The sequence below is a fragment of the Moschus berezovskii genome, chromosome 9 (genome assembly GCF_049115385.1).
Source record: "Moschus berezovskii isolate FMDL1 chromosome 9, NW_MosBer_1.0, whole genome shotgun sequence".
Lineage (NCBI taxonomy): Eukaryota > Metazoa > Chordata > Mammalia > Artiodactyla > Moschidae > Moschus > Moschus berezovskii.
This window is the reverse complement of record NC_142468.1, coordinates 35,210,795-35,238,550: the sequence shown is the minus strand read 5'-3', so window position 1 is coordinate 35,238,550 and position 27,756 is coordinate 35,210,795. Positions and strand designations below refer to the sequence as shown.

General features: G+C 41.2%; 1 protein-coding gene across 1 annotated transcript in view; it reads left to right on the top strand.

Moving 5' to 3' along the window:
* Nucleotides 1-27,756, top strand: part of PELI2 (pellino E3 ubiquitin protein ligase family member 2) — a 205,064-nt gene that overhangs the window by 43,547 nt on the left and 133,761 nt on the right. Inside the window, exon 2 of the mRNA XM_055437392.2 lies at nt 11,645-11,774. Within this exon, the coding sequence (XP_055293367.1) occupies nt 11,645-11,774 (130 nt within the window). The remainder of the gene's footprint in view (nt 1-11,644; nt 11,775-27,756) is intronic.

Genomic DNA, 27,756 nt, shown 5'->3' with positions numbered 1-27,756 from the left:
ATTCCATGGGCAGAGGAGCCTGTGGGCTCCAGTCCATGGGGCCACACAGAGTTGGACATGACTGAGCACTGATATGATAAATAGTCAACTTTGGAATTTTGGGGTAGAATGTAACATGCAGCTCTAAGAAATTTTTTTCTTTCAAAGTAAATGGTTGGTTTCTGTACACGATTGAATAATCCCAATTTCTTTTGCATTGGCTAGTGGCCCTTGCATCATCTTACATGACTTTATGTAGCCAAGGGTCTGTTTCTGGGGTGTTTCTTCTCCGTTGGTGTGTGGTTTTTGTTCTCAGGTAATACATGGTTTTAATTCTGACAGCAGTAATACTAGTTTTATATCTTCTTTTCCTTCAGTTAATACCCCTTATTTCTAATTCAGTGTTCTTGGTTAGACTAGGATTTATTTTAGAATGGTGTTTAATAAAAATGGTAATGGTAAACATCCTTGTTTTGTTCCTGATTTTTAATATAAATGCTTTTTATTTTACTCTTTTACCTTTAAATAATTATGAGAAGAAAATATTGTTTTATTCTCAGCTCTTAAAGACACTAATCTGAAACAGATGAGGACTTCTGTCAAATGCTTTTTCAGTGTCTGTATTAAATATGCATTTAAAAAAATCCCATTTAATATAACCAGTTTTTGAAAGTTACACATTTGGAATTATTTCTAATTATCTCTAATTTTAGACTTTTTCCTTCATAGTGAAAGAGAATTCTTTATGTAAAACTTTCATTTGGTATATATTTTATATTTTTGCTTTTTTGGCCCAAAGTTTTTAGATACTGAAGAAACTATTTATGTTAATTGCTTTTGAAATTCATTTACTTTGTGCTGTATAATGCTGTGTAACAAATCATATCCAAACTCAGTGACTTGAAAAAAACAGTCATTCATTCTCATGAGTGTGTGTTGGTTGAGATGGCTCTGCTCTAAGGTGTGTTGGAGTGGCTCCACTTATGCCGTGTTTATTGGGTTTGGATCTCCTCCCATTGTCACTTGTCCTCCTTGGCAGGCTGGCTGGGACATACTCTTCCTATGGCCCTGACAGAGGTGACAGAGGATAATCCTAACTGCCAAGCACAACTCAGACCCCTGCTTGCATCGTATGTTAACATCCCATTGGCTAAAGCAACTCACTTGGTCTCACCCAAAATCCAGGGCAAGGAGGTTAACTGGAAGTATAAAGTTATGTCAAAGGTCATGTTTTCAGGGAGGCGTGAAGAACTGAGGCCAGTATTTCAGTCTTCCACATACAGTTTATACACCTGTCTTAATTGAGGTGATGAGAGATTAAAACAAAGAAATATTACAGTGATAAAAAATGAATGTGTGGGATTTAATTTGGTTTTCAAGATTATTAATTGGTGCCCAGTGTGGAGTGTCAGATGGTAGTAATTCTATAGATTTCCATATTAAATATAGTAAATCAGACAGATAAGTATCATATGATACCACTTAAAAGAATATCTATATGTATATTTATACATATAACTGAATTACTTTGCTGTACATTTGAAACTAACACAACATTGTAAATCAACTATACTTCAAATTTTAAAAATGGTTAAAAAGAACATATGATTACTAATGGCAGAGCTGTGACTCAAACTGCCCTCTCTTCCAAAAAGGATGGTGCTAATTCAAGAATAAGATAAAGTGATAAGTCTTTACCTGGTCCTGAATTGTAGAAATATTTTACTGTATTAAATTCATTTCTTGTTATACTTTAGTTTTTTCCCTTTTGTGTGATATTTTCTCTTTTTCTTGTTGCCTTAGTCACTAAATTGTGTCCAACTCTGGCAACCCCATGTACTGTAGCCCAGCAGGTTCCTCTGTCCATGGGATTTCCCAGGCAAGCATACTGAAGTGGGTTGCCATTTCCTTCTCCAGGGGATCTTCCCAACCCAGGGATCAAACCTCTGCATCTCCTGCCATGCAAGCAAGTTCCTTACCACGTGGCTCCACGTGGCTCATTTTTTCTTCTAGGAATGAAAAATTACTGCAGGGTAATAGTTAAACAATAATTTTTACCCCTAGGGTAAAGAAAATAGGTTCTTTGATATAAAGCACTAATATTAATGTCTTTAATCAGAGCTATTTTGGACTGTTGAAGCCAATGGCAGAATAAAAGATGTAGTCATCAGTGTTTCAAAAATAATATAGATAGCCTTCTCTATTCCTCATGCTTTGTGTACCATCTGATATTCAGTGAAAAAAACTATTGTTGGCCCTCCAGTGATGCTCAAAATCAAAGATTCAGTACAATAAGAAAACAAAACCTTTATCTGGTGTTTTTTTTAGTGGCGGTACCAGTTTACAATGAAAAAGGGAGGGGAAAGACTTCAGATAATATGCACATGGCTAAGTATTAGACAATAAATGTTTTTCTTTTCATGAATAGTTCTCTGGACTGGATTTGCTTTGCATGCTCTTTTCTTTCCTGTGACCTGGTTGAAAGAAGCAGCAGGTGGGGGCATGCAACCTTCTTTAGTCGCAGGAGTTGAATGTGTGGAGAGAACAGAGATATCAGGGGTCAGTGAGGGGTGTGGTGCTGATGAGGCTGGAGTTAGGGTCTCTCTGGACAGCTTTACCCTCATCTCCCACCCCTAAACGGCTCCCGGATCCAAGCTGTACGATGTTAGGCCTTCTTCCTACTTTATGGGGGAGGGAAAGTGAGGTTCTGAGATGATTAGGGACTTGTGTGAACGTGGGACTCCATGCAGGGCCCGAGTGGGGCCTCCGACTTGCCTTCCTGCTGTACCTTTTGCTGCAGAGCGGCTGAGTGAGGGAGTGTGGGTGTATGCATCCCGGAAGAAGGGCTGAAAATCTACCGTGTGTGGGAGCAGTTCTGTGTTTCCGATAACACAGAATGTTTTAATGTTTCGCCTTGGGAAATACTGTGGTACGGGGAAGCTGGAAAACCTCAAGATAAAAAGCAACGTGCAAGTGTATGAACGGCTATACCTCAGCTGCCATAAAGACTTGAGGGGTCTTTGGATAGCCACAGCTTCACCCTTCTGAGACAGGATCTTGATATTTGAGTTAGAGGAAATGCCTTCTCCATATTGAATTGAAATGTTTGAAAGAGGTTTGGGAATCTCTTTTTAATATTGAAATTGTAACTCTGTGTTGCTATCTTTGTAGCTGAGAAAGCAGTCTCATCTTAGGTAAGTTCACAGCATGAGCTTGGAAAAGAATTGGAGCTAGAAATCCTCTCTTGATCCCTTCAACAACTATCATTATTTCCATATCAACATGGTGACTGTTTCATTGAGACTTTCCGTGGTTTTAAGGTACCATGTAGAGGTGAAGGTGAGGTACACAAAGACACAGAAACTCCTCAAAGAGCATCCAATCCAAATGTGTGCATGCATAGTCTCTTTAGTCATGTCTGACTCCTTGTGACCCTGTGGACTGTAGCCCACCAGTCTCCTCTGTCTGTGGGATTCTCCATGCCAGAATACCGGAGTGGGTTGCCATGCCTTCCTCCAGGGGATCTTCCCAAGCCAGGGATCGAACCTGGGTCTCTTATGTCTCCTGCATTGGCGGCAGATTCTTTAACACTAGTGCCACCTGGGAAGCCAACAGATACATATGATAGCTCAAATAATGAGGCTGTAATGATGCTTTATTGACTATGCCAAAACCTTTGACTGTGTGGATCACAATAAACTGTGGAAAATTCTGAAAGAGATGGGAATACCAGACCACCTGACCTGCCCCTTGAGAAATCTGTATGCAGGTCAGAAGCAACAGCTACAACTGCACATGGAACAACAGACTGATTCCAAATTGGGAAAGGAGTACATCAAGGCTGTATATTGTCACCCTGCTTATTTAATTTATATGCAGAGTACATCATGAGAAACGCTGGGCTGGATGAAGCATAAGCTGGAATCAAGATTGCAGGGAGAAATATCAATAACCTCAGATATGGCGTTGACACCACCCTTATGGCAGAAAGCGAAGAAGAACAAAAGAACCTCTTGATGCAAGTGAAAGAGGAGAGTGAAAATGTTGGCTTGAAGCTCAACATTCAGAAAACTAAGATCATGGCATCTGGTCCCATCATTTCGTGGGAAATAGATGGGGAAACAGTGGAAACAGTGGCTGACTTTTATTTCTCTGGGCTCCAAAATCACTGCAGATGGTGACTGCAGACGTGAAATTAAAAGACACTCCTTAGAAGGAAAGTTATGACCAACCTAGACAGCATATTAAAAAGCAGAGACATTACTTTGCCAACAAAGGTCTGTCTAGGCAAGACTATGGTTTTTCCAGTAGTCATATATGGATGTGAGAGTTGGACTATAAAGAAAGCTGAGCGCCAAAGAATTGATGCTTTTGAACTGTGGTGTTGGAGGAGACTCTTGAGAGTCCCTTGGTCTGCAAGGAGGTCCAACCAGTCCATTCTAAAGGAGATCAGTCCTGGTTGTTCATTGGAAGGACTGATGCTAAAGCTGAAACTTCAATACTTTGGCCATCTGATGCGAAGAGCTGACTCATTTGAAAAGACCCTGATGCTGGGAAAGATTGACGGCAAGAGGAGAAGGGGATGATAGAGGATGAGATGGTTGGATGGCATCACCGACTCAATGGACATGAATTTGGGTAAGCCCTGGGAGTTGGTGATGGACAGGGAGACCTGGCATGCTGTAGTCCATGGGGTCTCAAAGAGTTGGACATGACTGAGCGACTTGACTGAACTGAACTGAATGATGTAAAGCCAGTGTCAGGCACTTACTTACTGGTTTACATGTACCTTCTTATGCACAGTTGCAGCAGTGTGTTAGTGTGTTCACTATTGTGGTGAGTTGACATGCATGCCTGGAGACAGGGATCAAGGTATGGGGTTTATCAGACTCCACGCTTCGTTTTCACATCTCTTGTCTCTAGTGTCCCTGGCCTGTTCTTCCTCAGCGTCTCAGTTACAGCAGTTTTTCGTGGTTTATCTGTGCTGGTGACAGAGCTGTTGCTGTCGAGGGAGGGCAGAGCCTTCAGTCTGTAGCAGGAGGCGAGGCTGCCTCTGGAGCAGGGCCGTTTGGTGCTGACGGCACCGTCTCTCCTGTAGCCCACGGCCTCTTTCCCATCCACACAGGCGGTGCTCTGTGAGTTCAGGCTGGTTCAGATCAGATGCCTCTGCAGTGTTCTGGGAGCCCTGGGCATGCCCTCTCTTGCTGTTATTTCCTATTCAGTTCTTTTTGACAAATGCATTTTTTTTGGTGGCAGGTGTCTTCTCAAGAATGTATCTTTGTGTCATTTGCCAGGAGATGCCTTGAATTTAAAAGTCGTCAGTATTGGCTACTGGAAATGGTGCACAGTTCGGAGTCAGACAAAACTGGTTATAGGTTTGCGTGCTGCCTGCCGCTTCTCGGCTTCTCAGGTGACGCGGTGATAAGGAAGCTGCCTGCCAATGCAGGAGACTCAAGAGATATGGGTTTGATCCCTGGGTCAGAAAGATCCCCTGGAGTAGAAAATGGCAACCCATTCCAGTATTCTTACCTGGAAAATCCCATGGACAGAGGAGCCTGGCGGGCTACAGTCCATAGGGTCACAAAGAGTCAGACATGACTGAGCACACATATATGTACTGCCCATTCCCAGCCATGTGATTTATGTGTGATCCAGTCATTGGAGCCTCTTACCTGCCCTCTAGGAGCCTCCCTCACAAGGTTTTTTGGCACATAGTAAGTGCACAGCAAATGCCATTAAAAAGAATTAATGTGTGAACTCTGGATTTTAAACCAAAAGAAACCATATGTTACTTTGCGAGGTTTCTTACAAGTGTTTTTCATTGTCCTCCGCAGCCTCTAAATACCTTTACCAATTATTTGCCCTGCACATAGGATGAGCTACATTTTCATCACATGTTTATTCAATAAGTGGAATTTTTTTTAAGTCTCCAGATTTTTTTTTTTTTTGTAATGTGAAGCTTGAAAGGCAACTTGTGTGTTTGAATAAGAATAGCCCTGTTTAGCAGCCGAAATCTTGTTTTTACAAAGTCGCTGGCTGAAAACCTTGCCAGGCCAGAGAGCATTCTAACTTTCTTTCACAGACTAGTCATGTTTTGCCTTTATGAGCAGGATCTCATCTGTCTGTCTGGGTTCTGCTCTGCTGTACAAAAGACAGACCGTCTGTCATGTAGTTGGCTTGGCAGGTGTCAGGGCCTGTTGTGTGCCCAGGCACTAAGGCAGGTGCTAGAGATGGATTCACATTTCGGGGGGTGGAGGGTGGGTGGGGAAGGGACCAGGCATGGGGAAGGTTTGGTGACAGTGCTTGCCTTGCATTAGATCAGAGGTCAAAGGGGAGGCTGTGAAATCAGGAGAGGGAGACCATGCCGAAGGGTGGGGCTTGTCCCAGGCATCTGTTACACGTCATCATCTATGCCAGACCTAGGGGATGAACACATCCACCATCGTACTTACCACGTGATCCTGTTAGGGGAAGCACACTGACTGAAACCGCCCACCCTGGCCAGGCACCATAGTAACCATTTGTGCGAGTTGTTTTATGGCGATAGGTCCTGGTAAGGAACACAGAACTAATAAGCTACCACCAACCAGAAGCGTCCTTTAATTTCCTGGCTGCAGTCAGCATCTGCAGTGATTTTGGAGCCCCCAAAATTAAAGTCTGACACTGTTTCCACTGTTCCCCATCTATTTCCCATGAAATGATGGGACCAGATGCCATGATCTTTGTTTTCTGAATGTTGAGCTTCAAGCCAACCTTTTCACTCTCCTCTTTCACTTTCATCAAGAGGCTTTTGAGTTCCTCTTCACTTTCTGCCATAAGGGTGGTATCATCTGCATATCTGAGGTTATTGATATTTCTCCCGGCAATCTTGATTCCAGCTTGTGCTTCTTCCAGCCCAGCGTTCCTCATGATGTACTCTGCATATAAGTTAAATAAGCAGGGTGACAATATACAGCCTTGACGCACTCCTTTTCCTATTTGGAACCAGTCTGTTGTTCCATGTCCAGTTCTAACTGTTGCTTCCTGATGCTGATCGCTAAAGAATTGATGTGTTTGAACTGTGGTGCTGGAGAAGACTCTTGAGAGTCCCTTGGACTGCAAGGAGATTCAACCAGTCCATTCTGCTGCTGCTGCTGCTAAGTCACTTCAGTCGTGTCCGACTCTTTGTGACCCCACAGATGGAAGCCCACCAGGCTCCCCCGTCCTTGGGATTCTCCAGGCAAGAACACTGGAGTGGGTTGCCATTTCCTTCTGCAGTGTGTGAAAGTGAAAATTGCAAGTGAGGTCACTCAGTCGTGTCTGACCCTTAGCGACCCCACGGACTGCAGCCTACCAGGCTCCTCCATCCATGGGATTTTCTAGGCAAGAGTACTGGAGTGGCTTGCCATTGCCTTCTCCGCCAGTCCATTGTAAGGGAGATCAATCCTGGGTGTTCATTGGAAGGACTGATGCTAAAGCTGAAACTCTAATACTTTGGCCACCTCATGCGACGAGTTGACTCACTGGAAAAGACTCTGATGATGCTAGGAGGGATTGGGGGTGGGAGGAGACGGGGACGACAGAGAATGAGATGGCTGGATGGCATCACCGACTCGATGGACATGACTTTGAGTGAACTCTGGGAGTTGGTGATGAACAGGGAGGCCTGGCGTGCTGTGATTCATGGGGTCGCAAAGAGTCGGACACGACTGAGCGACTGAACTGAACTGAACCAGAAGAATTTGGGAAAGGTCAAAAGGAGACACCATGTGTCCGACCACCTCCCAGAATCCCTCTCGCTGGCATCCATCTTGGCTTAGCAATGCGTGCACCACCAGAAAGGACTCTGAGTCAGAATGAATGGTCAGAGGCAACCGGGAAAGTAATCCCATCAATATAAAACCTGAGACTGCAAGCCAGGTGGCAGAGCAGTTCTCCTGTTCTGGAGAGGTAAGCTTCCCTTACCCTGCTGCTCTCCTCCTGGTTGCCCCTTCCCCATAAAAATCTCTTACTTTGTCAGCACACATGTCTCCTTGGACAATTCATTTCCAAGTGTTAGACCACAGCCTACTCTAGGACCCTGGAAAGGGTCCCCCTTCCTTCAACATTTCTGTAAGCCAGGAATCTGGGCAGTACTCAACCAGGCAATTCTGTTGTGTGGGATCAACCTAGGTCACTTGGTGTAGTCAGCTGATGGATGGGCTGGTCTGGAGGGTCCACAGCAGCTTCAGTCACATGTGTGGTAACCTAGCATGCTGTTGGAAGGCTGGGCTCAGCTGGGACTGCTGACTGGAGCCACCTCCATGTAGCCTCCTTGGCGTGGGGGGATCCCAGCTTCCTTACAAGGCAGCTCTGAGGTCCCAAGAGACAGAAGTTCTAAGGCTTTTACAAGACCTGGCTTTGCAAGTCTCAGCATGTCATTTCCTTCCCATCCTGTTAGCAAATAAGCCACTAAGGCCAGCCCAGGTGTGGGGAGATGGGAGTTAGACTCATGCTCCCTGGGAGAAGTAATGGAAACTTCTGGCTGTTTTTAATTGACCATGTTGTGTACCTTGATAGGAGAGCCATTGAGAGACGTAAGGTGGGAAGTTGGATGATGGGTAGATGACATCATCAAATGTACGTTTAGATTTGGAGGCAGATGATGTGTGCTCAAGGTTGGAATTGGGGTGGTGCGGGTGGAGCCCTGTTTCAAGGTTCTTGGCTGTGAGGAGAAGATTGGAAAGAGAGAGGAGGCGCTGAGTGAGGATCAGTGTTGGAGAAGCTTGCTTGTTTTTACTTGGCTGGTTTGCTCTCAAGATAGGTGAGGTCATCAAAGACCCATTCTTTTCCAAATCATGACAGGCCATTCAAAGTCTCTCTTCTATCTTTGGCGATACAACTTTCTCCTGGTCCTGATTCTTTGGCCTATGACCAAGAAGGGTTTACTTATTTATTTGAAGATATAAAAGGTATTTCTTGCTGTATCTGTGCGTCTCTGCTCCGCCGATTGAAATTAAAATGTTTCTGTATATGTTAAGTTGACATTCCTGGTTTTTGTGTTTTCATCTTTATATTAGATATGGCTTTGGGGTTGAAAGTAGAAGAAACCAATCTGAGTTAGCTAAAACCAGAAAGAATTTCATGAACAGGGGTCAGAGTACATCTGGGCCAAGAGACGCCCTTGAGGATCTTCTTTCCATCTGTTTTCATTGCTTGTCCCTGGTCATCTGCTTCACTCCTCCCTTCTCTGCTGCTTCATCACAGAACAGACTCTGACATCCCCATAGCTTCCACGCCTACAGTTTGCAGCTCTGGCCATCCACACAGACTGGCATGTTGTCTCTGGGTCCCAGCTTTGTGTTTTCTGGGACGAGACTGTCATTGGCCAATTTGGACCAAATGTCTGCCACCAGTCACTCAGTGGGGAGGGTGCTGGCCTGGCCATTTAATTCAGATGTAGTGCTGGGCTTCCCTTAGGGTGTTCAGGGCTGGATTCCCTAGAAGGGATGTCATAGTGAGCAGATCTCTTAAAAAGCATCTGCCACATTCTTTGACTAGTTCCATTGACTAGCAGTGTTCAGTTGAGAGAAAGGTGCAGCGGAGAGCTGGGCAGATGTGAGGGTCTCAGGACACCTTGCCAGATCCTGTACCAGTCGTTCTAGGCCACAGTGACAAAAACGCCCCTTTAAATTGTTTAGGCCCTGCCTTTGATTCACATATGTTTCTCCTAACACAGGGTGCTCATCCTGGTGTAAGTGATGTGCAAATACATTAAGACACAGTTGATTTTTAATGGTCGTTTAATCAGGGATATGTTCTTTAGAGTAGCGATCACAGGTATGTTTAAGAAAATCATGTCCGTTATTCTGATTTTGGCTTCAAAAAAGGAAAGGAGTAAGACTTGAAACAAATGATTTCTGTACTCTGGAGACATATTCTGTAGGTGATGTTCCTTTATGATGGAGATGGAAACAGATTAAAAGCACAGCAGGAATAACTTCTGGTAATTTAAATCCGTTATCATACTGCAGCTACAGAATAGTAAAACAAACACCATAAACCCTTGTTCTGACTTTAGCTGTTACCCTTGGGCCTCGTGTCCCCTTTGCCATACTGCCCACCATGCTATCTGGGTGAGACGGGTGAGTGGCAAAGGCAGGACTTCCAGTAGAGGGTGGAGCTGCCACCCACGTTGCCCCTGACTTTGGTGCTTGGAGGGAGCCTTAGAGTTGTCATGTGTATCCACACAAATTTGAAACAATTCCTCTTTTGGTTCTCTTCAAAAGAACTTCTGCCAAGAGGGAGCTGGAGAATAAACATGGCATGAGACAGAAGTGAGAACGTACAGGTATCTGTAATCTAGATTAGAAAATACAGGTGAAAATGGAAACGCTCTTGCAAGCCTGAATTCTTTTAAAACACTGGTATTGGCTTTAAGGCAGGGGTCCCCAACACTCCCCCCCCAAAAAAACGGGGGACTGCACAGCAGGAGGTGAGCAGGCGAAGCTTCATATGTATTTACAGCTGCTCCCCATTGCTCACATTACAGCCTGAGCTCCACCTCCTGTCAGATTTGAGTTGGCATTAGATTCTTCCCTGGTAGTTCAGATGGTAAAGCGTCTGCCTACAATGCAGGAGACCTGGGTTCAATCCCTGGGTCAGGAAGATCTCCTGGAGAAGGAAATGGCAACCCATTCCAGTATTCTTGCCTGGAAAATCCCATGGATGGAGGAACACAGTAGGCTACAGTCCATGGGGTCATGAAGAGTCAGACACAACTGAGCAACTTCACTTTCTTTCTTAGATTCTCATGAGAGAGTGAACCCTACTGTGAGTTGCTCATGCCAGGGATATCTAGGTTGTGTGCTCCTTATGACAGTCATCCCCCAACCATCCCCCCAAGCTACCCCCTGGTCTGTGGAGAAATTGTTTTCTATAAAATCTATCCCTGGTGCCAAAAATGTTGGGGACCACTGGCTTAAGGTATTAATTTAGGGAAATCTGCTTAAGGACAAATAGTATTTTTCAGGTGACTTTTTAAGATACTTGATAGTTTGTGGACTAAAACTCCTCTATTATACCTTTGGGCTTTTTAATGGGCAACCTTATAGAGGCATACTTTGTTTAATTTTTGAAGGCTAGCTTTCGCTAATCTGACAGTGTACGATTCAAATAGCAGTTGGAATGGAGGTAGAGAATTCAGAACTTTTAAGAATGCAAGGAACTAAATTTGATCTTCTTACAAATAAAGATCCTACAGACATTAAGATGATTTGAGAGTGAGAGATGAGGTTTAATTAGTATGCTCTTTTCTAACCAATTCATTTAAAAATATTTCTCGAGTGTTTCTCCAGGGTCCATTAGGATGACGTTTGTTGAATTGAGCCGGTGCTAATAGAGTCTCTGCAGAATTCTCATTTGCTTATTTATACTTGGTCTCTTCTGAAAAGATTTGAAGAGTCTGACTTTATAGTATAAGGAACCTATAATTACTTTGTATATCACTCTTAAATTAAGTTTCTGGAAGTGATTTGCATTTCATTACAGCCGAAGTCTCTAAGTCTGTTTTGTATCCCTTTTGTGGGGTGGTTAGTGGACAAGCCTTTATGAGCATTCCTGTCTTTTCCCTTAATTCCATCAGACTTTTATTCTGAATGCCTTTAAAAATCTACAAATAAATGAACTCTTTCATCTCTGTTTATAGGTACAATGGTGCTTTACCTAATGGAGACAGAGGCCGGAGGAAAAGCAGATTTGCTCTCTACAAGCGGCCAAAGGCTAATGGAGTCAAACCCAGCACAGTCCATGTGATATCCACTCCACAGGCGTCCAAGGTAGGGGACTCCTTGGAATGGGGAGGGCCGACAGTGAATCACGGGTGTACTTGTCAGCTTCTCTTTCCTTTCAGCCTCATTTCTCTGTGGGACAGTGTCTCAGCCGTTTGAGCTGGATAATCTTGGTTGTGAAAGGCTGTCATGTACACAGCTCATTGTGGGTTTCACAGCATCTCTGACCTCTACCCTCTAGAGGCCAGTAGCACATCAACCCCCATACCCCCAACCACTTTTGGGACAACCAAAACTGTCTCCCAAACTTGCCACGTGTCCTCTGGGGGCTAGGAGGGTGAGCACAGCCTCCCCTCTGTCCCCTACCCCCACCCCATAATGAACCACTGCTTTAGGATGTAGTGACATCAGCATATATCAATTGAGGATAGTTGTGGTTGAGAGAGAAACGATGTTCCTTTTCCTGAAGAGTGTTCTGTATTAAATTTTGGTATAAACCTCCTTAAGATTTGCTGTTTTCCTCTGTTACTTGAGTAGTGGGTGTTTTCACATAATTTGCTTGTACATGGAATTCAATTTGTGTAATTATTAGAAAGATTGAAAGTAAACAGAGTTAAGTGCAATAAGAAGTCTATGATACATACTTCTTCTTGTAAGTGTGAAGTATATAAAATGTTCATTTTTTATGAATATTTCATTTGTTTTCTGATCTGTAAATATAGAGGAAACCTGAATTTCCATTCTGGTTTATATAGTCTACCTATTAGATTTTATGACAATTTTTCTTTTAATTAAACATGTTGCCAACAAAGGTCCGTCTAGTCAAGGCTATGGTTTTTCCAGTGGTCATGTATGGATGTGAGAGTTGGACTGTGAAGAAAGCTGATCGCTGAAGAATTGATGCTTTTGAACTGTGGTGCTGGAGAAGACTCTTGAGAGTCCCTTGGACTGCAAGGAGATCCAACCAGTCCATTCTAAAGGAGATCGATCCTGGGTGTTCATTGGAAGGACTGATGCTAAAGCTGAAACTCCAATACTTTGGCCACCTCATGCGAAGAGTGGACTCACTGGAATAGAGTCTGATGCTGGGAAGGATTGGGGGCGGGAGGAGAAGGGGACGACAGAGAATGAGATGGCTGGATGGCATCACCAACTTGATGGACATGAGTTTGAGTGAACTCCGGGAGTTGGTGATGGACAGGGAGGTCTGGCGTGCTGTGATTCATGGGGTCACAAAGAGTCGGACATGACTGAGCGACTGAACTGAACTGAATGTGTGTAGTTTACTTTATACAAAATAATTACATCTACATGAAGTTATTTCATATGGAGCACTGGCTGTATTTATTTATCATAATAGGTTTGAACCATCTGGAATAAATAAGAAACTTTCTTTCAATTTTTTCTTTTCTTTTTTTTTTTTGCTGAAAACCAGCGGTTCAAAGAGAAATGAACAGCTTCAAGGAAGCATATGTGGTGTTTATACTCAGAAACAGGTCACCTCTGTTAACCTTTCTATTTAAAAGTTCTTGTTGTTTCTGAAGCAGTGCCATGGAAGAAGTTTGCAAGATTGTGCCAATTAAGAATCTCTTGTATCAGAGAGGGAATGGTTAGATCAGAATATATCAAATACCAAGCAAACAGGAAAGAATAATACATAATGGCCATATTTTTGGCTAGAGAAAGGGAAGTAAGGTGCAAGTTTTAGGAAGGGAAGGACACTCGCTAGGGTAAACAGAGGAAATCAGCCTTACTGATTCTGAGAAAAGGAGGAAGTGAAAAGACAACAGAATCTTGGAAGGTCAAAGAAATGTGAGAAATATTTTGTAGTCCAAAAATGTTTGGAGGGGAAGGTTACCAAGACAAATGTTTTTAAGCATGTGATGAGTGCCAAAAATACTCAGATATTATGGTCATGGTCTTTATAATTTTGTCTATGTGTCTATATTTATCTTTTCTTCTTTTGGTTCTGTACCTTTTTATGTCTCCTTTTTTTAATCTCAGATTTTATATTGATACAATGGCTTCAGATATTTAAAAAAATTATAGAAATCTTTGGTTCCTTAGGCTTCATGTTATGGTAGGATATGAAATACACCTTCCAATAGCTACTCTTAGAATATCATGGTTCTTCCTTACTCATTACCCACCTCCATCTGCTCCAGTTTTAGCTTTTTCTATTTTACCTTTGTATCTAGATTTTATCTGATAATATTTAGATTATAAATCTTTTGGAAGCTATCTAAATCTGTTTAAAAATATCATTGAGAATACTAATAGTAGGGGAAATTGTGTTTTGGTGTTCAGTTCAGTCGCTTAGTTGTGTCCGACTCTTTGCGACCCCATGAATCGCAGCACAGCAGGCCTCCCTATCCATCACCAACTCCCGGAGTTCACTCAAACTCATGTCCACAGAGTCGGTGATGCCATCCAGTCATCTCATTCTCTGTCGTCCCCTTCTCCTCCTGCCACCAATCTCTCCCAGGATCAGGGTCTTTTGCAATGAGTCAACTCGTCGCATCAGGTGGCCAAAGTATTGGAGTTTCAGCTTTAGCATCAGTCCTGCCAATGAACATCCAGGACTGATCTCCTTTAGGATGGACTGGTTGGATCTCCTTGCAATCCAAGGGACTCTCAAGAGTCTTCTCCAACACCACAGTTCAAAAGCATCAATTCTTCGGTGCTCAGCTTTCTTCACAGTTCAGCTCTCACGTCCGTACATGACCACTGGAAAAACCATAGCCTTGACTAGACAGACCTTTGTTGGCAAAGTAATGTCTCTGCTTTTTAATATGCTGTCTAGGTTGGTCATAACTTTCCTTCCAAGGAGTAAGCGTCTTTTAATTTCATGGTTGTAATCAGCATCCACAGTGATTTTGGAGCCCCCCAAAATAAAGTCTGACACTGTTTCCACTGTTTCCCCATCTATTTGCCATAAAGTGATGGGACCAGATGCCATGATCTTAGATTTCTGAATGTTGAGCTTTAAGCCAACTTTTTCACTCTCCTCTTTCACTATTTAAAACCTGGGGAAAAGATGCATTCTCAGGGCCTCAGTTTCTCATTTATAAAATGAGTTCCTGATGGTCAGGAGCCATGTGGATTCACGGAAGGTACTTTGGTTACAAGTAGCAGAAATGATTCTGGCTGTATAATGCCAAAAAAGCAAATGTGGAGACATTATTAAAGGTTAGGATACAGATAGCTCTGAATTGGGGGAAATTTTGAGTTACCAGGTTTTGTGAGAGAAGTGAACCAGAGTGTCCACAGGAGTTAACATCGATATTCTTTCCAAGGTGTTATAAAGTGGCTCCACTTCTTTAATTTTCAAGAAAGAGAATCCAATAGGTGTGCACAGGGTCAGTCAAGCTTGACCAAGGGAGATGAGTGGACCTGAGATATTTATCGTGAGCTGATCACCTGCCCATATTGCCTTTCCCTTATTCATCTTGGGACCTGAATGTCCAGGGCCTCTTGCATAGTACTTCATCCTACCTGAACGGGTACCTTAGTCACAGATCCCTCTGTTTTTCTGTTCCCTTTTGAACTCCCACCCCCAGTCGGCATTGCCCGGCTGCGCCTGTTGCCACCTGCTCTGGTGGCCCTAGACATAGTCTGTTATTTGTTAAACCTTCTCCTCAAATGCTGCTCCTCTACCTCACCTTAACTGAGTCCTGGTTTTTCCCCAGGGTGCTCTTTTTCCACTCTTTAGTTCATGACACTAGAAATGATTTCATTTTGCTTCCATTTCAGTCTCTTCTTTTGGAACCCTACATTTTTCATCTAAGTTCCCTCTTCCCCTCCTCCTTCGGACCTCACTGATCTATAGCCCACTCTTCCGCATGTTTCCGTGACCCAGGCCCAAGCTCCATCTCCTTGACTCTCCAGGCCCCATTCAGCCATACAGGAGCATCCATGGTGTAACCTTTTTTTTAAAAAAACATATCCATGGTATAAATTGAAAAATCGTAACTTTTCAGTTTCAGAGACTGTCAGTTCTGTTCCACTTTCCCTACTGATATGATGGACTTGAGAGCCCACCGTCACTTAACCTCTACTATTACCATAACCTCGAGTTCATTCTACTTGTGTCTGCATATACTTTGCTTGTCTGATTTCATCAGGGCTTACTGTCCTTTAGCCTGTCCTTACTTGCCATGATTGTTAAGTGTGTTTCTAGTCTTCCTTCCCGCTTACCCTGTTTCCCATCAGAAGGCCTGGGTATGTGGTGGTGTTTGACCTGAACCAGCACATGCTTTGCTGTGAAACTTCTAATGCTGCAGTGTTGGTAATGAAAGGATCATCTCTGAGTGGAATTGTACAAGTGAGGTCTCTTAGGGGGGTGATTACCCTTGTTAGAATGTGAGGGCTTGTCCTGTTGACTAGGCTGTTTCTTCCCTCTGCCACAATCATTCCTTCTGCCCCACAGTGTGGGGAGAGACCAGGGAGAACCCTTTGCTGATGGTGGTGGCAGCTGGCAAGTGGGCCCTCTTAGTCTTCTGTGCATCCCAGTATCCAAGTGAAGTCAGGTGAGGGTGGCAAGTGTGTGCCACTGTTGTGTAATTGCTATTTGTGTTATCACTATTTTTATAATCTTCATTTGTGTACATATTTGCTCTTGAAATAGTAATACTCAAAGAAATTTCTCCTGTTATGTAATGTGTTTAAAAACAAAACCAAACCTGAAGCCCCGTTTTACTTTTAGCAGGTCTATTACATAGATGTAGGGCATTTAGCAATTTATTTCCATTTGTGTTCAACGGATATTTATCTAGCCCTTTTCTGTGGCCAGGCATCATGCTAGTTATTGGATGTACTGTAGGGACCAAAACATGACTGCATGGAGCTATTCATCTTGTGAGTAGGCAAACAATAAGTAATCATGTGGATACATATTTAACTGCACATTTTGAAGAGCATGGTGCAGAAAAAGAATAAGGGGCTGTGAGAAGAGGAGGTGCAGAGTTTAGTCTGGGTGGATGGGGAAGGATCTCTAAGGAAGTGTCCTGTGAGCTTCGAACTGAAGAATAAAGAGGAGTTAGTCAGGTGAGCAGAGAGGTCTGGAACTCTCAGGGTTCTGGCTGGAAAATTTGTTTCTGTTTTTTTTTCCCCCAAGGAGAAACATTGAAGGGTGTTCAGCAAAGAGCGAGGTATAATAAGACTGAAAATTTAGGTCGATTTAGGCTTGTTCATTTACTTTTCAGTGATGGGGGTGGGCAACGATTTTACTCTTACTTAACCTGTAAATAGTAGATGGTTGTGGTGGGGGTGGTGTGATGCCTGATGGGTAAATATTTTGCTGGCAACGTGGTTTAAATTTAGCAGCATTGCTGTGGAAAACTCTTCATCATGGTTTCTCCTTCTTAGATTGTGTTTTATTGAAATCTCCTTTTTTGGAAATTTTTACTTTTAAAAAGAAATTGAATAGCACTGTGTTCCAGTTGGCATTATTTCAGAATGGAAAGTATCAGTGGTCTTAAGAGTGACAGTTTAGAGAAAAATTAGGGCTATTTAGTGTGACTGTCACAACCCGGACTGCTTTTAAGCTATTTACATTGGGATGGCTCTACTGGTTGATAAGATATTTAAACTCTTCCTTATCAGTCAGTGAATGATGTAATAGTAAATGTGAGAAGTGGGAAAAGCCAATAATACACATTGCACTGTGAACTCATTAGTTCAGCTGATTTTCTGGGCTTCAGTGGGGTCTGTTTTTGCAGCATCACTGTCTGTCCAGCCTGCGTCTTAGTGGCAGTAGCGGCATATCTCCACTGCACATTCTTTGTGAAGCTGGAGCCTTCTGTGCTTTCAGACAATCATCTGTTTATCATTATCCTCAGATTTTTTTTAAGTTGCTGCAGCTTTTTAAATAGTTTTTGTTTTGGTTCCTTTCATTGTTACTGCACTATAATTCTTGAGTTAGTAGTGTCTGTTTTGATATTTATAAGTACAACAACTAATTTTATTACATTATTATAAATGAAGAGGCAGCAAAATTTTATTGTCTAGACATCATAAACATGAATATTCTGAATCTGTCAGAGGTGATAAAAAAGAAATATTAGTAGTAAGCTGAAATCCAGAATATCTCTTGATACTCCACAGGAATACAAACCTAAAATAAATAATTTGTATGTCTAGGATGAAACCCAGTTTGATTATTTTAACAAAAAACATAAACATGAACAGCCTATCTTTTTTAAAATTTATTTTTTATTGAAGTATAGTTGAATTACAGTGTTGTGTTAATCACTGCTGTACAGCAAATGAACAACCTATCTTTATACCTCAAGGGATGAGCAAAAGAACAAGCTTAAGTCCAAAATTAGTAGAAGGAAGGAAATAATAATAATAAAGGTAAGAGCAGAAATAAATGAATGAGCCCAAGGAGATTATAGAAAAGGTTAGTGAAACTAAGAGCTGGGTTTTTAAAAAATATAAACAAAAGAGACAAATCTTTGGCTGGATTCAGCAAGAATAAAAGAGGACTCAAAATTTGAAATGAAAGAAATGTTACAACTCTACTGTAGAAGTCAAAAGATCACAGGAGACTGATATGAACAACTGTATACCAACAAACAAATTGGTTAACATAGAAGAAATAAATCCTAAAAACATAAACTCTACCAAGACTGAATCATGGAGAAATAGAAAATCTGAACAGATCGATTACTAGTAAGGAGATTGGATCAATAATGAAAAACCTCCCTACGGACAAAAGTCCAGGCCCAGACTTTGGTGAATTTTACCAAATGTTTAATGAAGAATTAATACCAATACTAATCCTTTTCAAATACTTCCAAAAAATTGAAGATAAGGGAACACTTTTAAACTAATTTTTATGAGGCTGGCGTTACCCTAATACCAAAACCAGACAAGGACACTACAAGAAAAGAAAAAATACATGCCAGTATTCCTGATGAACATAGAAGCAAAAGTCTTCAATAAAGTTTTAACAAACCAAATTTAACAGTACATTAAAAATGTACATCATACACTTTGATCAAGAGGGATTTATTCCAGGGAAGCAAGAGTGATTCAACAACTGCAGATCAATCAGTGTGATATGCACATAAACAATATGAAGGATAAAAACCATCTGTTCATCTCACTAAGTGCAAAAAAGCATTTGACAAATCCATTTATGATTAAAAAAAGACCTCAACACACTGAGCACAGAGGGAATGTACCTCAACATAATGAAGACCATATATGATAGCCCACAGCTAACATTATAATCAACAGTGAGAAACCAAAAGCTTTTTCTTTACAATCAGGAATAAGACAAGGATGCCCATTATGGCCACTTGTATTCAGCATAGTACTGAAGCCCTAGCCAAAGCAATTAGGCAAGGAAAGAATAAAAAAGTATCTGAATTATAAGGGAAGAAGTAGGATTGTCTGTTTGCTGATAACTTGAAATTGCATATCGAAAACCCTAGAGATTCCGCTAAAAAACTTTTAGAATAATAAACAAATTCATTAATGCTGTAGAGTACAGAATTCAGTAATGAATTATAAGAGTAATGAAGAAAATAATCCAAATTACAGTTGCATCAAAAGGAATAAAATTGCTCAGAATAAATTTAATCAAGGAGGTTAAAGATCTGTACACTAAAAACAAAAGTCATTGATGAAAAAGACACAAATAAATGGAAGGCTATCCTGTGTTCATGGTTTAGAAGAATTAATACTATTAAAATGTCCGTAGTATTCAAAGCAATCTACAGATTCAGTGTAATCTCTATCAAAATTCCAGTAGTATTTTTCACAGAAATAGAACAGATCATCCTGAAATTCTCATGGAACCACACAAGACTCTAAATAGCCAAAGCAACCATAAGGATGAAGAACAAAGCTGGAGATATCATACTCCTGCCTTCATTCTATATTTCAAAGTAATTGCATCATAATCAGAGCAGTATGGTATTGGCACAAAAACAGATATATAGAACAATGTAACAGAATAAGAATCCAGAAATAAACCCACACATATATGGTAAATTTATGATGGAGCCAAGAATACTCAATGGGGAAAAGATAAATGCTGTTGGAAAAATTGGACATCCACATGCAAAAGAATGAAACCAGACCACTTACACAAAAATCAAATCAAAATGGATTAAAGATTTGAATGTAAGGCTTGAAACCATACAATTCCTAGAAGAAAACATAGCTTTTTGACATTGGTCTTGGTGATGATTTCTTGGATTTGACACCAAAAGTAAAGTCAACAAAAATAAATAAATAAATGTGTCTATATGCCGAAGAATTGATGCTTTTGAACTGAGGTGCTGGAGAAGATTCTTGAGACTCCCTTGGACTGCAAGGAGATCCAACCAGTCCATTCTAAAGGAGATCAATCCTGGGTGTTCATTGGAAGGACTGATGCTAAAGCTGAAACTCCAATACTTTGGCCACCTTATGAGAAGAGTGGACTCACTGGAAAAGAGTCTGATGCTGGGAGGGATTGGGGGTGGGAGGAGAAGGGGACGACAGAGAATGAGATGGCCGGATGGCATCACCGACTCGATGGACATGAGTTTGAGTGAACTCCGGGAGTTGGTGATGGACAGGGAGGCCTGGCGTGCTGTGATTCATGGGGTTGCAAAGAGTCGGACACGACTGAGCGACTGAACTGAACTGATACTAAACAAAAAGACTTTTGCACAGCAAAGGAACTATCCACAAAATGAAGAGGCAGCCTACTGAATGGGAGAAAACATTTGTAAATCTGTGTCTGATAGGGGTTAATATCCGAAATATATAAATAACTCATATAACTCAATAGCAAAGCAAAGAAACCATAACAATATGATTTAAAAATGGGAAAAAGATCTTAAAAGAATTTTTCCCAAAGAAGGCATCCAGATGACCAACAGAGACATAAAAAAGTGTTCAACATTACTAATCATTAATGAAATGCAAATTAGAACCAGAGTGATATCACCTCATGCCTATTAGAATGGGTGTAATCATAAGGACAAGAAATAACAAGTGTTGGAGGGAACCCTTGTATACTGTTGGTGGGATTGCAAGTTGGTGTAGCCACTGTGAAAAAGTTTGGAGATTTTTTCAAATAACTGAAATTACAGTGACCATGTGATCCAGCAATATAACTCCTACACATGGAAAGGAAATGAAAAAGGAAATCTTAAGTATCTGCTTGAATGAATATCCCATGTTCATTGCTGTATTATTTACATTAGCCAAGATATGGGAACAACCTGTGTTCATCAACAGTTGAATGCATAAAGGTGTGACATATATGTATATACAATGGAATATCATTTAGCCATGAGGAAGAAGGATATCTTGCCATTTGCAACAGCATGGATGGACCTTAGAGGCATTGTTCTAAGTGAATTAAGTCAGGGAAAGACAGATACTGTATATCACATATACATGGAATCTAAAGAGCTGAACTTACTAGAAACAGACTAGGATGATGGTTACCCAGGGGTGGGGGAAATGTGGAGATGTTAGTCAGAGTATAAAACCCCAGTTACAATTTGAATAAGTTCTGGGGAGCTAATGTACAGCATGCTGGTTATAGTTAATTATACTGTTTTATGTATTTGAGAACTGCTAGAGCAGCCATGAAATTAAAAGATGCTTACTCCTTGGAAGGAAATTTATGACCAACCTAGATAGCATATTAAAAAGCAGAGACATTACTTTGCCGACCAGGGTCCGTCTAGTCAAGGCTATTATGGTTTTTCCTGTGGTCATGTATGGATGTGAGAGTTGGACTGTGAAGAAAGCTGATCGCCGAAGAATTGATGCTTTTGAACTGTGGTGCTGGAGAAGACTCTTGAGAGTCCCTTGGACTGCAAGGAGATCCAACCAGTCCATTCTAGAGGAGATCAATCCTGGGTGTTCATTGGAAGGACTGATGCTGAGACTGAACTGAAACTCCAATACTTTGGCCACCTCATGCAACGAGTTGACTCACTGGAAAAGACTCTGATGCTGGGAGGGATTGGGGGCGGGAGGAGATGGGGACGACAGAATGAGATGGCTGGATGGCATCACCAGCTCGATGGACATGAGTTTGAGTGAACTCTGGGAGTTGGTAATGGACAGGGAGGCCTGGCGTGCTGTGGTTCATGGGGTCGCAAAGAGTCGGACACTACTGAGCAACTGAACTGAACTGAAGAGTAAATCTTGAATGTTCTCACCATACAAAAGAAATAGTACTTTTGTGACATGATGGAAGTGTCATGAAATATTTCATGAAAATATCAAATCAATTTTGACAACATGTCTGACAACATACCTTGACAACAAGGTATATGTTGTGTACTTTGACAACATATCTCATTATAGCTGGGAAAAATAAACAGAAGTCAGTTTTCAAAAAAATGAGAAAATAATTTCCCCAAATATTTTATCAAAGGGTATTGCTAAAGCAAAGGATAAAGTATTTATGAAATACCGACACAATATATTATATAAAGTAACTTTCTGACTTGAAGTATTTATCAACACTTCAAAAAATAGTTCTTATATGAGTGTATCATGGCAGAGTTATAGTCCTGATTGTTGTAAAACACATGTGTTGAGATAAGGGAACAACTTTTTGGAAACCTTAGAGATTAGGCAGTAAAATTTTAGTTATAGACAAAGCTCCCACCATTTCCCATAGAAGTGGTTTAATAATTTACTTAAAATGCAATATTCAGGATTTTGAAGATAGGTGATGGTTTCTGTTGATCTCACAGAGCTAAAAGGAACAGCATCTGAAATATATTAAACTTTATTGTCATACTCAAGAAAAATGGTCTCAGTGAGAAATATTTACATGAAAACTTTATGAATTTTGTTCAGGTGGTGCAAGTATAGTGCTAGGGAGAAAAAAGTCTGAAATTATAGGAAAACTGGATATTTTTATTTGATGATGTTTACTTATTTCTGGATCATGACATAAAAAGATAGAAGTCAAACTTATGATTTATTTGATCTTGTGTTATATAACTTTCTAGTATTTGTTATACGTAAGAACTTGGAATTGAAATAATGAAGTACAGTTGACCTTTGAACAACACAGGCTTGAACTGTATGGGTCCACTTGTACATGGATTTTCTTTTTTCAATAGTAAATGCTGCAGTACTGCATGATCTGCAGTTGATTGAATGCCTGGATGCAGAGGAACCATGAATATGGAGGGCTGACTATAAGTTATACCAAGATTTTTGACTGCATGGAGGGTGTTTGCCCAAAGCCCCCATGATATGAAGTTCAAGGGTCAGTTGTATTTGCCTTTGGATGGACTCTGTTTGGAAATCATATAAAGATGACTGCTTACTTTAGTAGACAGCATTTGAATAATTAGTTTTATTTTTTTAAAATATTTAGCTTTATTATATGCTATTCTAACCATTCTTATTTTAGAAGAAAGAAAATTTCTAACTATTAAAATGGATAGATTTCTTTGACAAATAATAGGTAATAGAACATATAAAACAAAATACAGGAAACTGATAGAGAAGCAGAGAATATTAGAGAAACATTTCAAATGAAGTATTCCAAGAGAAAAATTATTAAATTATCCAACAAGTTACATGAAAATACACTTATTTGATGACAAATCTGAGGAATTGTTAAAAGAAGTTATATATATTTAATATATTGGTTCTTAGAAAGCAGAGACATTACTTTGCCAACCAAGGTCCGTCTAGTCAAGGCAGTGATTTTTCCCGTGGTCATGTATGGATGTGAGAGTTGGACTGTGAAGAAGGCTGATTGCCGAAGAATCGATGCTTTTGAACTGTGGTGTTGGAGAAGACTCTTGAGAGTCACTTATACTGCAAGGAGATCCAACCAGTCCATTCTAAAGGAGATCAATCCTGGGTGTTCATTGGAGGGACTGATGCTAAAGCTGAAACTGCAATACTTTGGCCACCTCATGCGACGAGTTGACTCACTGGAAAAGACTCTGATGCTGGGAAAGGTTGGGGGCGGGAGGAGAAGGGGACGACGGAGAATGAGATGACTGGATGGCATCACCGACTCTGTGGACATGAGTTTGAGTGTACTCCGGGAGTTGGTGATGGACAGGGAGGCCTGGCGTGCTGTGATTCATGGGGTCACGGAGAGTCGGACACGACTGAGCGACTGAACTGAACTGAACTGAGAATTAACTAGTTGATTGTTTTCAAAGCAAAATAAGCTAGATAATTGAATATGACAGTTCAGTAAGTGATTTTCATAGTGATGATAGAAATAGTGAATAATATTAAGGTAAGAAAAAAAGTTGAATTTAATTGGCATTAGTGCACCATAAGATAGTATGGTATTTACCAAGAACAGTACTATGTTATGGAGAAAACCTGTATTATCAAGACTCAATTCACCTGTTGTCTTTCAGTAACTAGGGGGTGTTACTGAAGGAGTTTGGTTTGTTGTACTGAATCATATCTCAGACATTGCTTACTTGTGACAGATGCACATCAAATAAAGGATCACACCAGTATTTTTAACATTTAACAGATGACTTGAAAATTATTAACATGATTTGATGAATGTTTGGTGTTCTAACTTGCAGTTTTAAACTGTGTGTAGTTCATACTTAGAGAATAAATGGAAGGCTAAAATTTTTTTGATTTATATGCTTATTCATTTTCATTATAATTCTGATTGTTAAATATTATCAGTCCTGACATGAATAATTTTAATATATCTGAGATTAGGTGATTATCTCATTTTTTGTTTTATGTAGTGTGAGTTTTAGCATCAATAATTGGTTATTATTAACTAGTACATAGATGGAAAAACAGTGGAAACAGTGTCAGACTTTGTTTTTTTGGGCTCCAAAATCACTGCAGATGCTGATTGCAGCCATGAAATTAAAAGACGCTTGCTCCTTGGAAGGAAAGTTATGACCAACCTTGATAGTATATTAAAAAGCAGAGACATTACTTTGCCGACCAAGGTCCGTCTAGTCAAGGCAATGGTTTTTCCCGTGGTCATGTATGGATGTGAGAGTTGGACTGTGAAGAAAGCTGATCGCCGAAGAATCAATGCTTTTGAACTGTGGTGTTGGAGAAGACTCTTGAGAGTCCCTTATACTGCAAGGAGATCCAACCAGTCCATTCTAAAGGAGATCAATCCTGGATGTTCATTGGAGGGACTGATGCTAAAGCTGAAACTCCAATACTTTGGCCACCTCATGAGACGAGTTGACTCACTGGAAAAGACTCTGATGCTGGGAAAGGTTGGGGGCGGGAGGAGAAGGGGACGACGGAGAATGAGATGGCTGGATGGCATCACCGACTCTGTGGACATGAGTTTGAGTGTACTCCGGGAGTTGGTGATGGACAGGGAGGCCTGGCGTGCTGTGATTCATGGGGTCGCGGAGAGTCGGACACGACTGAGCGACTGAACTGAACTGAACTGAACTGAACATTTCGGTAAATTTTAACTCAGTACATTTATTGATGTTTTTCTGAAGTTTTGATAGTTTCTACAAATAGTGTTACATGTAGCAATTTGCATGTTCTCTTCCCTTCTTACTGTTTTTGGTTTAGCTTTGACTTCTGTTGTTCACAAAGTAAGCAACAGTAGGCTTTCTTGTTTAAGTACATTTTCTTTCAGATCACCTAAGTAAAGTGTTGAGAATTTCTACTGCTGTGTTTAAGTGAGGCAGCTTGACTTGTATTGGTACTTGTATTTGACTTGTACTGGGACAGCATAATGAGCACCATTTCCCCATTCAGATTTGGGTGAGAGCCTTTATGGTAGGTTTTAAGATGTTGTATAGTACTTTTAAAATTAAAGTTTGAAATGTGATTCACTGCTTCCTGAGAATAATTCCACAAAGTTGAGGACTATTCCATTTTTCTTAGTCTGTGCAATTAATACAATTTGGCACTAACATTTTTGTTTCCTCTAACCCTTCTCCCAGCATACATAGTTTCATCGTTTCAAGTACTAATGTCTCATTATGAGGGGTTTTTTTTGTGTGTGTGTGTATATGTAGAATAATTGCTGCCTTCCTTTCTTTTCATTTATATTTAATCTAAACTTATGCTTTGCTGTATGGTGTGGGCAAAATTATTCTTTGGTTCCTAGCAAAAGAGACGTTTTTGTCTTTTGTATTTACCATGTGGTTGACAGACTAGTGCCCGCCTGCCCCCCTCCCACCAGCTCTCCCCCCCTCCCACCAGCTCTCCCCCCCCACCCAGTCAAGATGCTCCTGCCTGGTCCATGGAACCTTGTGAGTATCTCACATGGCAGAGAGGACTTTGCCGATGAAGGTTATGGGGCTTAAAATAGGGATTTTACCTTGGATTGTTGGGGTGACCCAATGTAATTGCAGAGGTCCTTACAAGTGGAAGAGGGATGTGGAAGACTCAGATGTGAGGGAAGGAGCAGCAGGAGGGTTTGAAGCATGAGCAGGACTCACTGCTCCTGGATTTGAAGATGGAGGAAGGGGGCTGTGGACCTAGAAATGTGGGCAGCCTCTGGGAGCTGAGAACAGCTGTGGCAGACAGCAGCAAGGTAACAGGGCACTCACTTCTGCCAGCAAGCTCAGTGTCACTGGAAACAGATTCCTCCAAGATCCTCATAAAGGCCCACAGCCCTCCTGACCCCTGGATTTCTGCCATGTGAGACTTGGGCAGAGAAACCAGTCAAGCCTACCAACACCAGACCTGTGTGACAATAGATGTGTGTGTTTGTAGCTGCTAAGTTTGGTGGTAACTTTTTCCAGCAGCAAGAGAAAACTTCCATATACTGTTTCATGGTACATGAAGTATAAAGTACCTTGAATTCTCAGCAGTTCTTAAGTTTGAAAAGGATAGGGAAGCCATCAAAAAATTGACAGGCAGGGAAGGTGGTTTTTGGTTCTTTTCTCTCGGATCCAGAGTATTGGAGCTGGAGAGCTTGACTCTAGCACATAGTAAATCATCAGTGTAGTTATCTGCATTGCTTGCTTGCTTGCTAAGTCACTTCAGTCGTGTCCGACTCTGTGTGACCACGTAGACGGAAGCCCACCAGGCTCCCCCGTCCCTGGGATTCTCCAGGCAAGAACACTGGAGTGGGTTGCCATTTCCTTCTCCAATGTGTGAAAGTGAAAAGTGAAAGTGAAGTCGCTTGGTCATGTCCGACCCTCAGCGACCCCACGGACCGCAGCCTATCAGGCTCCTCCATCCATGGGATTTTCTAGGCAATAGTACTGGAGTGGCTTGCCATTGCCTTCTCCGACTATCTGCATTACTGATACAAAATTATATGATTGACTTGATTCATGTATTATTTGGAAAAATCATATTTAATTTGTGTTGTCCTGAAAGCACCATTTTATTAAAGATTTGCTTTTAACATGTCAGTGTGGGTTAATATTTGTATTTCTATTTATAATTAAGCCTTTGCCCAAACCTATTTGAATTATGACTGATTCAGTCCCTGAACCCATCCTGTCTTTTCATGGAAGAAGAGAATCTATTGCTATAACTTTCTTTAATAAAAACATGGAACATGAAAGTTGGAAGGAACTGTATTCAGATTGACTTTTCATTTTACACATGAGGGACCTTAAGTGCAAAGAAGCCCGGTAAGTAGTCTCAGGTCACTGGGCCAAGTGTGTTGCCCAGGACCTAGGAGTATCAGTCTTTAGGTGTGAGTAGCAGGTGGAAGGTGCCGTGAAGGAGAGGAACCAAGCTGGATTCTGCTCTTAGATTCTTACCTGCCAGAAGTGTGACTTGGAAAATCCATTTTGTTTCCAAACTGGAACTCCTGTGATGATGAAAGAGATGAATGTGGTATTTGTTAATAAAAATGGAAGTTACTTTGTGAACTTAAGGATCATTAGCGTTGTTGGGATAAGCTGTCCAGTTGGAAATCAGGTGCTTGGCAGAGAGAGCTACAAAAGGAACAGTGATGGAGACTTGGATTGAAGCAGCTGGGTTGTTTATGGTGGTAGTCACAGCAACAAGTGGTAATAGGTACAGTTCAGTTCAGTTGCTCAGCATGTCCAACTCTTTGTGACCCCATGGTCCGCAGCACACCAGGCTTCCCTGTCCTTTC